The sequence below is a fragment of the Camelus dromedarius genome, chromosome 26 (assembly GCF_036321535.1).
Source record: "Camelus dromedarius isolate mCamDro1 chromosome 26, mCamDro1.pat, whole genome shotgun sequence".
NCBI classification, from domain to species: domain Eukaryota; kingdom Metazoa; phylum Chordata; class Mammalia; order Artiodactyla; family Camelidae; genus Camelus; species Camelus dromedarius.
In genome coordinates, this window is record NC_087461.1 from 24,542,501 (window position 1) to 24,554,907 (window position 12,407).

Genomic DNA, 12,407 nt, shown 5'->3' on the forward strand with positions numbered 1-12,407 from the left:
AATGCCAAAAACAAGAAAGTAGATAAATAAATAACTCAAGATGCTGCCTTTTCAGAGAAGCAGTACCAGTTTTTTCAAAGCTCCCTTCTCCTGCCTTTAAATCTCAAAAAAACGAAGAAACATCCTTATTGTGAGGAGGTTTATAGGTCAGTTCATTTCTTTAGTGCTATGCATACAGTGATCATGAATTCCAAATTTTCCCCAAGACCACTTTGATGTCACGTGATTCATTTTAAGTAGAAACAATGTCTTGAATGCTATAATCAAATCTTTCATATTGTGGATCTTCCTAGAAACAAATTCATCAACTAGTAAAAATTTTTAAATGCTTTTCCAGACTCTTATTTCTCTGGACACTGTTTGCTCAGGAGAACCATGGGCAGTTAAAGGTCAGTTTTATAGTCATCACCTCCTTTCACTGCCTTTCAGAATCTTATGAGAATTTTAAAGGCTTTACAAAACACTAGTACGAGTTTCCCCAAAGTCTTATTCCCTAATAATATTAAACGGGTCTGTTTCCTGAAGGCATTCACCAACTGATCACAACCCTCCTCCCTTCTATGATAACACTGGGAACACTCACCGTGGGCATTTCAATAATTGATGGTCTGGGAATAGAAGTCTGAAAAGTAACTGCTTCACAGTCTGAGCCATCCTCTGGAGACCCAGGCAAATCCTCAGGGGTCTCGGCAGGCTGAACGGCAGTGTGGTTACTTGAATTCTGATTTGCACCACCATTTCTCTCTGAACAGGTGCAGGAAGGTCGCCTTTTCTCTGGAGTTCCTTCTTCCCCTCCTGCATTGGCCATGGGCTGAACGCAGATGGTGGGATGAGTATCGGCTGCACTGGGCTGATCGAAAGGCACATTCTCCCTGGTGTTCCCAAAACATGCGAGCAGAGCCGAGCACGGGAATGGGTGCATACTTCCAGATGGAGACTTCAGTCGTTCAGCCAGCCTTGCCTTCCACATGGACATGACCTGCAGCGAAGCATTGCAAAGTTCAAAGGGGGAAACAAAATTTCCCAAGGATTGAGATCACCTCTAGTTTCCTTAGAGTAACTGTTTCCTTGCCTGAAGAGGACTTTCGAGTGGTCGCCCCTAAACAGAAGATCAGGAGATGGCAAGGCCACCCTCCGTGAGAGTCACTCGGCAGCCAACCCCCCTTCGGAAGCATCCATCCCAGGTGATTTCACGCTCTCCCTTCCTTGATGCTGTCAGTGGCTGAAGAAAGCTGTCTGTGAGGCATGCGATTGGCTTGGATTACGGTCCCCAGGCAGGGCAGACGCTTCAGTGTAAGGTAGCGCCCAGTCAATAGACAGTTGCTTCAAATTACCTGGGAGGCATAAAGATAATGTAGCCTGATAGCATCCACCGTAACAGCGTCAGCCCGTGTATCAATAACCTCATAACAGCAGCATAACCCTCTTTGGTTTCCCCCTTCAAATATTTATTCCCCCAAACAAAACAGAAACCAGCCACTTATCCATCACAAATGAAGACCACCCCCACGAGGGTCCTCAACTCTGCAGCTATTTCATTATTAAAATAGGAGGTAGACTTGAACCTTTTATCTGGAGAGATCCATGTTTGGGTCTGATGTTGCAATGTCATAAGGACTTTTCTCGACCTTTCCTGACTCTCCCCCCAAACAAACTTCCTGGTTTGGGGATCCATATTGACTCTCTGGTAGCTATAAATAAGTCTTTGCTAATTAGCTTTTTTTACCATGCATGCCACGTCCTTGATTAATTTTCAACAACACCAAAAATTACAAACGAGCCAACATGAGCACAAATATTATGTATGTGTGAATGTGTTTTCTGTCCACCTACTGTGTATATTACTTAATTTTGGAAAATATCCTCCTTTTGAACATAAACCTTCTAGTTTTCAACACATTAATATGTGAAAGATGAAATATGATAATAATAATAATAATAAATTATAACCACATTATAAGACAATGTTCAAAATTGAGATTTTTTTCCCTTAGCCAAGCATCTGCTGGGAATGTCAGAGAAATATAATACTGTAATGGTTTTCCCATTAATAGTGACTTTCAGGTCAAGATTTCAGGGTATATTGCCCATTCTAAATTATTTGTTTGCTCTTTCTTTTAATATAATGTCAAGATGTGCTCTTAAGCTCAGACAGGTGGTAGATATTATAGCATTAATCCCCATGTTATGGAGACAGAAACCAATTCTTTGAAATGTCAAAATACTAATGCAGGGTTACGAGAAGGGCTGGTTGAAAGCTCAAGACTCCTGCTACCCTATCTGGTCTTTGGGTCCCCTGCAACCTGACAGTCATCTTACCAACACAGCAGCTGTCCTGGGAGCATTGTCCTCAGTAAGCAGCAGTCTCCATTGTATCGGAAGTCAGACATGGCGTGAGGAAGACTGGATACGGCATCAAATGAACTTTACGTTTAGTCTTTCCCAATATTTAGAAATAAAATATAAAAATCTGTCATTTATTTAAAGGTTACCACGTAGCAGTCCCTGAACTAACCCAGACATAGTAGACTTCCCAGTCTGGAGAGACCATTCTCCTTTTAACACCCCAAGGACAAGCAGTGCCAGTCCCCTTCCCATAGAAGCAGGAAGTCCATCCAGGATCCCCCACCAAGTATTCCTGGGGAGCCCTAGGAACTACATTTTGTGTTTCCTCCACAGTAGCTGCTACCATGCCCTCGGGCAGGATGACCCATGATGCTTCCCTCACAAGCTCTGCCCCCTCCGTACCCTCCCTCCCAAGCAGTTTACAAGCAAAGCTAGGTTGTAATAGGGGGAGGGGTTATAACTCAGTGGTAGAGTGCATGCTTAGCACACACAAGTTCCTGGGTTCAATTTCTTATATTTTAAAAAAAGAAGAAAAAAGCTAGGCTGTAATGGTTAACAATACTTTATTGAAGATAAGAGGAGGAATTTCAGAGAAGAAAAATGCATTCTTAAACCTGGTTTTGTTCATTCATTCAACTATGTGCCAAGCACCACACAGAACTAGAGAGGCTTACAAGGGAGCTTCCAAGCCCCCCCCTAAGGTTTACTGTCTCTCTCTCTTTGGTCCTGAACTTGTAGCCCTGCTGTGGGGACCACCGGACCTCCCCCAGTGAGCATGCCTAGGAGTGCCGCTCCAGCCCATCGAGAACAATGGCTTATTTTTTCTAGTGTGGTCGCTAAGCCTGACCTAGAGAAACAACATTAACCACTAATGGCTATTGAGTGTTTATTATCCGACATGAAACTCAGCAAATTAATTGAGTTAATCCTCACCACCCTAGGAGAAAGGTGATATTATCTATCCTCATTTTTACCCATTCGAAAAACAAGACGCAGAAACTTAAGTAACTTGCCCAAGGTCATGGCATTGCTAAGGAAGAGAACCAGGATTATGAGCCCAGGCAGCCTGGCCCCAGAGTTCATGCTTTTAATTACTATACAGTATTACTTTCCAAACACACACACACACTCCACACAGGAACTTCCCAATAACCTTTAGTCCAGGGCTCTACTCCTAGGAATTTATTCTACAGATATACATCTGTCTAGAGGCATGTCCAAGAATGCTCATGGCAGCAGTGTTTGTAATCTCAAAGTTAAATGTTAATCAGTAGAGAGTAAATATATGAGAAAACAGCCATACAATTGACTACCATGCAGCTATTCAAAGAAGGATGTAGAGCCTTCTGGTTTACTATGGTGTGCTAATTGAGCTCATGTATTTGTATGGTCACCTGTGTAAGTAGTAATGTACTACTCAACCATAAAAAATAATGAAGTAATGCCATTTGCAGCAACATGGATGGCCCTAGAAATTATACTGAGTAAGTAAGTCAGACAGAGAAAAATATGATATGTGGAATCTAAAAAAGACATAAATGAACTTATTTACAAAACAGAAACAGACTCACAGACATAGAAAACAAACTTACAGTTACCAAAGGGGGAAGTGGGAGGAAGGAGAAATTAGGAATTTGGGGTTAGCAGATACAAACTGCTGTATATAAAGCAGATAAACCATAAGGTCCTACGGTATAGCACAGGGAACTATGTTCAATACCTTATAATAACCTATAATAAAAAATATGAAAAAGAAAATGTATCTTTATAACTGAATCACTATGCTGTACACCAGAAACTAACACAACATTTTAAATCAACTATATTTCAATGAAAAAAAAAAAGAGTCAAAAAATAATAGTAAAGGAATTCTTTTAAAGGCTTAAATTCACAACACTAAACAGTATAGGGAGGAGGCCAATAACATATAAGAAAACTCAACAAATTCCTGTATAACAAAAAGCAGATGAAATATTAACGATTAATGAAACAAACCAGAAAGCCGGCCTGTTGAGTGGAACCTCATGGAAGCTCTTAGCTTGGACAGCAGGTACAATGGAAATTAAGAGTAGGTCTGAAAATGTGGGATAAAAGGTCTGAATATGGAAGTCAAAAGTTTCCTATACCCTCCTCTACCTGCAGACAGGCTACAAAATGAATACATGAATAAATAAAATGAATAAGTAAGTGAATGAATGCTTAGATAAATAAAATGAATAAATAAAGAAATGAATCAATAAATAAAAACTAAGGTGGGGGTCAGGGTCTTATTTAAGCTTATCTAAACTGTTGAATGAGGTGTCTAATCAGTTCTGATCTAGACTGTTCAACGAACTAATGAACTAGTAAGTGTAGCTAATGTGGATGTGGATATCCAAGAGTAAAGACCCTCTTGTTCTTTATTTGGGACCCAACATAATAGCAGAAATCACTCTGCCTGTTCATTTAAAGTGAACTAGTCAGTTGACAAATCCCACCAGTTTTCACAAAGCTCCCTGTCATTTCAAACCCCTCTCTTGTAAGAATACAAATCATAAGACATCACAAGACATTTAAAGTGCAACACCAATGACAACCACCAAGGAAAACAAAAGAAAATTCCTCTCCCAGAAGAATGAGGGACAGCCAGGGGCGGGGGTGGTGTGTGAGGAAAAGCAGTGTTGTCTGCCCTTCAAAGTCTGGTGCCAGGATGTGGTCAACTACAATGCAGCTGGATTCGGAGTGATGGAGGACAGGGAAGGGGGAGAATTTCTGCAACTAGATACCAGGAACCTTCTGTCTGAGTGCAGCAGGAGTCATGACAGGGACTCTAGACAATTTGAAAATGTTAATTCACTTTACCATAAAAACTGTTTACATAGCTATTAGCATTTTTTTTCAACTCTCAGAATTAACATACAGACCAATAGTTGATTACTGGTGGCTCTCAAGCAATGAGGCCTCCAGATGTGTTTTGTTTGGCTAACGACATTAAAGGTTTATGGCACCGCTGTTAGATCACAAAAGCACCACTCTCTGTATGCTGCACTGAATCAGTTCACACGTTCATGCAAATGGAACCCTGAAGACATTAGAGTCTGTGGTCCAGGGTGGGAACATGTCACTATCGGTGCTCAGCAGCCTTTTCCCCTTTCTTTTGGTAACAGCACCCTGAGTTCCTTTTGGGGAACCCCTTCTGTGCCTTGGGTGGAGCTCCAGGCCTGGCCCCAGAGATGGGGGTTAGATAAACAGCATACCCGAAGCCCCCCAGTCATGGCAGTGGGCTCAGCGACGCACAAGAGAACACGGTGTACCAATCAGAATGAATCTTAAGGTTTGACTGTGAAGAAACTTTCTCTTCTTTCCACTGGATTTACTGGATTTGAACTCGAGAAAATGAGGTCTGGAGCAGCTGCCAACATCTTGCTTCCTTGACGGGGGAGAATTTAAGAGATGGAGAGAGAGAAACTGGGTGCTGATAACACTTTTAAAAGAAGCTTTGCATAAAGCTGCTTTCCGTCTATGCTTTGCTGCTTTGTGAGTACGTTTCTTTTCCTGTTTCATTTGCTTTGGGTTGACCTTTCAGTCGCTTGCTGTTGAAAGAGTTCTAATCAACACACGACCCGCATGTACCAGCAAATCACAGAAGACTTCATTGTGATTACAGAACAGAATGGAAACATCACCCACCTTGACAATGGCCAGATAAAGGGGGAGATGAGAGACTGAAAAGGGGTAAGTCATTGTGGGGGAGATGGTAGAAGGGGAGAGAAGGAGAGGTTTGCTCATATATTTCAAAGTCAGAAGATGCTTCCATTGGTTGATGCAAAGAGAAATAGAGTTCAGTGTGGTATTTGAGTTAAGAGAGAGTTAAGTACATTGTTTGAGTGAAGAAACAAAGTCAAGTTTGGTGTTTGAGGCTGCAGAGGTGACCAGAGGGGGAATTGTAAATAGAGATGGAAGACTATTCGGAAGAGGGAGTGGAGTACGTGCTAAATGCTCACCTATCTTAGTAGAAAATTAATAGATAATGTCTAGAATTGATCAATAGAGACATCAGTTTATTAGTGGGGTAGATTATCATCTATCATAGCAGAATGTCAACAGATAATATTTTAAGTCAATAAATTAAGAAACAGAAGTACAAACCTGTTGTTTACAATATGGTGCTGCTCAGCAGAAAATCTAAAGAAGAAACAACTCTAAGAGGTTGCCTTTAAGCGGGGAGGTTATAGCTCAGTGGTAGAGTGTTTGCTTAGCATGCACAAGTCCTGGGTTCAATCCCCAGTGCCTCCACTGAGAAACAAACAAACAAATAAATAAACCTAATTAACTCCCCTTTACACACACACACCACACACACACAAAGAGGTTGCCTTTGGGGAGGGTATAGCTCAGTGGTAGTGTGTGCTTAGCATGCATGAGGTCCTGGGTTCAATCCCCAGTACCTCCATTAAAATAAATAAATAAACCTGATTATCTTCCAAAAATTTTTTTAAAAAAAGAGGTTGCCTTTAAGGGGGCAGGGGCCAGAGGTCAGGAGTTGAGACAGATTCCCTTCTATTATAAACCCTTATGTATGGTTTATACTTAAATCATATGCAAGTATGACTTTAATTCTTTTGAAAAAAAAAAAGGAATGAAGTCAACAGACATGTGGCAATGTGGAAAATATTCAAGATATGTTTTGAAAGACAAAAGCAAATTGCAAACAAGTTATATACTGTGCACTCGATCGTATTAGACACATGTGCATATCTATAAATATGACCCTATGAAGATGTACATGTGTGGGTTTACAGTTCTATAAAAGTCACAGAAGTGTGCCCAAGAAGTTAGTATCTCTCCCTGGAAAGAGAGCACCAGACGCCTGGCCTGGGAAAAAGACACTTTTCATGGTTTATCCTGTTGTTTGGCTTTTTTTTTTTTAATCACGTGCAAATATTAATTTTTCAACTTAAAAAAAATAGCATAGAAACATTCCAGGGTGACATGGCAGCAACATAATCACGTCCAGGCAGAACCTCAGGTAAAAGTCAAGGATTTGGCTGAAATCTCTCCTAAGAGAGAAGCCCCAGAAAGCCTGGAGAGCACGAGTCATTCTCTGTACAGAACTCAGGGCTGGGACGCTGACAATGGGACTCATTTATTTAAAGGATATTTATTGAGAAGCCACTCTGTATCAGATCCCGAGTTTGGTGTTGTTAAGGGCACATGAGTCAAACTGGGTCCTTGCTTTCTTGGAGCTCAGAGGCCAGCAGGGGCATGAGCTGGCGTGCACAGTACAGGAGGGGAAACCCACTGGCTCCCTGAAATGAAGTAGGACCTGTGTGGGGAGGGATGGCTGACCCCACAGCTCAGGTCTGCTGACATTCAGTTGCTCCCGGAGAGCCCTGCGCATCACTGCCCTGCTGGCCGCACGTCCTGGGGGCGGGGGGCAGGCACCCCCCCACCTTTGCAAATCCAGCCCGAAGAAGCTACACAATCACACCTGTCCCTTCCCCTCCACAGTTAGTTCAGCCAACAGCAGTCTGTGGTTGTGAGGCTGGCTTTAGGTGTCAAGTTAACTGGGCTAAGGGATGCCCAGATCGCTTACACAACACGATTTCCTGGTGCATCTGTGGGCGTGTCTCCAGGAGAGACACGCATTTGAATCAGGAGATTGAAGAAGCCAGACACCCCTCCCCAGCGCGGGTGGGTGTCAACCAGTCCTCCCAGGGCCGCAATAGCACAAAACAGTGGAGGAAGTGACTTCGTTCTCTCTCTGCTTGAGGTGAGCCTTCACCTGCCTTTAGGCATCAATGCTGCTGGTTCTCTGACTTTAGGGTTCAGATAGGGATTTACACTATCAGCACCCTTATCCTCAGGCCTTTGGACTGAGGCTGAGTTGCACCAGCTTTCCTGATTCTCCAGCTTACAGATCATGAGACCTCTCGGCCTCCATAACCACGTGAGCCAGCTCCTGTGATAAGCCTCCCCTTATACGCACCTACCTCTCTGTCTAAAGCTCTGTGTATCCTGTTGGTTCTGTTTCTCTCAAGTCCTGACTAATGTACACAGTGGTGTTGAGTAGACTTTAATGATTACAAAAGGGAATTATACCTCTCAAAAACATGTTTTTTTTTTCACTAGCTGCTGGGTAACATTGTTGTCAGTACCCCAAAGCCCCAGGAGTCCCTGCAGGGTACCCCATGGCTTCGTTACTGTCCAGTCTCCAAGCTGCAGTGCCCATGTTACCCCTCACCCCCTTCTAGCATCCTTAGAGATGGCTCAGGAGAAAAGTCCAGAGAGAGGAAGGAGTCCCTCTTCCTCCCAAGAGCTGCCTTGCAGGGATTTCCTGCCTGAGTGTGACGGACACTGGGGACATCCTAATGGAAGGCTCTCCTGGCCCCCGGACCTTAGCCCTCATCCCAGCAAGACAAACAATCACACCAGAACTCAGGGGTCCAACACCAGTCCCTGGAAGAAGCAGGAGGGGTCAGCTTCCTCCTAAGTGTGGAGGAAGGAAGGTCACCTAATGGAGAGAGGAAAGACGGGGAAGGGGCAGGAAGCAGGTCGCTCAGGTGTCAGACCCAGAAGCACAGCTGTGCTTCTGGACCGGGCCAATGCCAGTGTCTCTGTTTGATTTCACATCCTCTCCCCTTCCTCATATTTATTTTAAAATCAAAGTGAATTAAAAATAAGGTAATGCTCCCCCCACCTTTTTTTTTTTTTCCTTTGGTAAAAGTTTCTCAAATGCTTCTGTTCTGAGATGCTCTAATTTGTTACAAACCAAGTTTCAACTGTTACAGGATGTTCCTCAAACAAAGCCTGTCCGGCCCTCGCAACTCCAGAGTTCTCCTTACCCTTGTTTTTAACTGTCGCTCAGAATTCCCCGCTGATTACAACACCAACTTCCTCAGGGAGGAAAAGCAAGAGCTTTTCTGCTTCCCACCCAACAGCACAGCTGATACTAAAAGAGCTGCCGCATCAGGTGGGCTGAAGAAAGCCCACCTTCTGTTTGATTTTTCCACAGATCTCCAAGCTTCAGGATTATGCTTACATCATCACAGCTTCCAAGAATACTTCTGAGGAAATACTGGTCTGTCAGGCTCCTTCTGCAATGGGCCCTTGATCTTTGGGTGGGATCAGACACTCCCCAGACATGCCCGTCTCCCAGCTCCCATCACCATTCTTCCTGGTCCACAACCTGTCCCTCGGGGTGGCCAGAAGAAGAGGCAGTGGGTGTTGGGGCAGTGCTGGTGAGTTCATAGAGGCAGATAGAATTATATCTATCTCATAGGCATCATGATGTCCTATCCATAGGTGGTGTCTGGATATGGGTAAACTTTTCCCCCAGCAGTTTCAGAGTAAAAAGCCATCTGTGCTAAACCACATGCCTTGTATTTCCTTTCCCAGCAGGCGCACCTGGTTCATCCTGTACGCACATCCCACCTTGCTTAGGACCTCCAGCCCCTTGCAGTCTTCATCCTCCCAGGGCAGCTGTGGTTACCATGCTTGTTTTCCTGCTCTACCCTCAGGTAGTGATGAAGGAATGAGGAGGACAGGTCCCCTGGCCAGTTGGCCACAAATTAAAAATCTTTATACTGTAGGGGGAAAGGGGATTATAAAGCATCATATATGATCTCATTTGTTAAAAAAAAGAAAAACAATTTTAAATAAAAAGCAAATATGTGTCCCAATATGGTTCAAAGCTTTCGTGCAAGTTCTACATAACTCAGGAGTTGGAAAGTAACAGTGAAAGAATTTCACTAAAACAACAGTAAGATAGCGTCTTAGCTCTGCCTGCTGTGACAAAACACCAGAGACAGCAAACGCTTCGCACAGTTCTAGGCTGGGAAGTCTCAGATCAAGGTGCCAGCCAATTCCATTCCAGGTGAGGGCTCCCTTCCTGGCAATGGTTCCCTTCTCTCCATGGCCTCACATGGCAGAGGGAGATCTGGTGTCTCTTGCTGTTCTTAGAAGGACACTAACCCCATCATAGGGGCCACACCCTCATGACCTCATCTAAACCTAGATACCAACCAAAGGCCCCACTTCCAAATATCATCGCATTAGGGTTTAGGGCTGCAACGTATGAGTTTTGAGAGGACACAAACATTCAGTCCATAACAATAATTTAAAGAGTTTAAATCCATAAGGACAAAGGGGACAGAAGAAAAGACAATAGGAGGCAGGAGATATAAAAGGAAACTGGTGGAGAGTGATAATCGTCCTAGCTGGCTGAGATTCACATGTCTGAAAAGGACGCACGATGAGGAACAAGCTAATCTTCTCCACCGATCTGCCCCTCCGCACCTGCACCCTTCACTACCATCTCCAAAGGCTTAGAAAGTGAAGGCACCAGGTAACCTGGAGGTTGGGAGGAGTGTGTATGGGGAGAGGGTGTCATTTGGACATTTGTTAAAGAGCACTTAGGTACCATATGCTTTTTCTAGTCCAGGCAGCCAAGGATCTGCTCCCTCACTCCCCTCCATGGAAGGCTAGACTGTAATTCTCTGGGTGAACAGAATCAGAAAGTTTCCGGGCTTGAGTCTAAAGAAAGAGGAAGGCATGCAAGTGAACAATAAGGGAGAAGACAGAAAAAAGTGAGATCCACCCAGGAGGCTTACTATCTGGTGACTAGAAATTCTGGAAGGAGAGAACATTGACAATAATGGATAAGAAATTATTAAGAAAGGAAGGCTTTCAATGTCTTTCTCCAAATCATTGATTTTCTTTAACAATTGCCATCTATTTCCATATTCCTCAATTATTAATCTCCCCCTTTAAAAATGTCTAAAACATTCTGTTGATTCTTCTTTTGTAGTTGGCTTTAGTCCTTTGATAACTATGTAAGTTTAAAAAGCTAAAGATCTAGTCTGTTCTTAGAAACAATAATTAGTACATATATGAAAACTAAAAAAATGCAGTGCACTGTGAATATGTATTTACATGCAATATAATGTGAATGTTCAGTCAAACGGTAATCATTCTACCTAATAAAACTGAAAAAAGAGAAAAAAATGCCTAAAACATTACTCACACCCCATCAGCACAGAAAGTTTGATCAGACAGCACTAGTCTTTACATGTGTCCCTAAAGGTTTTTGACTTATAGTGTTGCCATTGTTTTCCAGAAGTGTTTCAGAATTTCCCTTTTTTCTTCTCACCATGTTATTGGTAATACGTTATTTAGTTACTGGACATAGGTTTGTTTGTTTGTTTTAGAAATTCTTTTGTTACTAATTTCTAACCATTTTTCATGGTAGCCAGAGCACAAAATTTATATGATTAATTTTTCTTCAGGATCTATTTAAGTTTCTCTTAGGATCTAGTATTTGTTCAGTTTGTATATGTTCTGTGTGTGCTTGGGGAAGGTGTGTGTCCTCTGCTAGGTGCCAAGTTCTAATTATGCATCTAAATCAGTCCAAATAATGGCCCCTGGGGATATCTGTGCCCTAATCCCCAGAACCTGTGAATATTATCTCATATGACAAAAGGGACTTTGCGGGTGTGATTAGGTTAAAGACCTTGAAATGGGGAGTTTATTCTGGGTTATCCAGGTGGGCCATGGTTGCAATCACAATTGTCCTTATAAGAGGGAGATCTGAGTTCAGAAGAGGAGAAGGCAAGTGATGATAAAAGCAGAGATTATGGTGGTGCTGCCACAAGCCAAGGGATGGCTTCTAGTAAGAAACTGGGGGAGACAAGGAACTGACTCTTCTCTGGAGTCTCCAGAAAGAACAGGTTAAAGACATCTTGACTTCAACCTCCTAAAACTCTTTTTGGATTTCTGGACTCCAGAACTGTGAGAGAATACATTTGCATTGCTTTATACCACTAGGTTTGTAGTAATTTTTACAGCATTTAATAGTTTCTTTCTTACTTGCATTATTCTGATTTATATCTTTGCTTACTTTTAGCCTGCTTTTTTAAAAATCAATTTTGGAGATAATAATATTAAAACCTCCAACCCTATGTGTTGGTTTACATAGTTCTGCCCCCATCCTATCAGTTGCTTTTTTACACTTTGAGAGTATTTTGTTAGGCACGTCCATATTCATAATGGTTATACTTCTTGCTCTATTTATTCCTTTTGTC

The 12,407-nt window shown here is 42.6% G+C and overlaps 1 protein-coding gene and 1 long non-coding RNA gene across 2 annotated transcripts in view; one reads left to right on the forward strand and one right to left on the reverse strand.

Annotated features, from left to right (window-relative positions):
• Nucleotides 1-976, reverse strand: part of FAM107B (family with sequence similarity 107 member B) — a 192,227-nt gene extending 191,251 nt beyond the window's left edge. Inside the window, exon 1 of the mRNA XM_010998236.3 lies at nt 584-976. Within this exon, the coding sequence (XP_010996538.1) occupies nt 584-976 (393 nt within the window). The remainder of the gene's footprint in view (nt 1-583) is intronic.
• Nucleotides 977-5,915: 4,939 nt separating this feature from the next.
• Nucleotides 5,916-10,001, forward strand: LOC135319368 (uncharacterized). Its single transcript, XR_010377887.1, has 3 exons — nt 5,916-6,060; nt 9,341-9,406; nt 9,724-10,001. It is a non-coding gene; the product is annotated as an uncharacterized LOC135319368 (long non-coding RNA).
• The last annotated feature ends 2,406 nt before the right edge of the window (nt 10,002-12,407 follow it).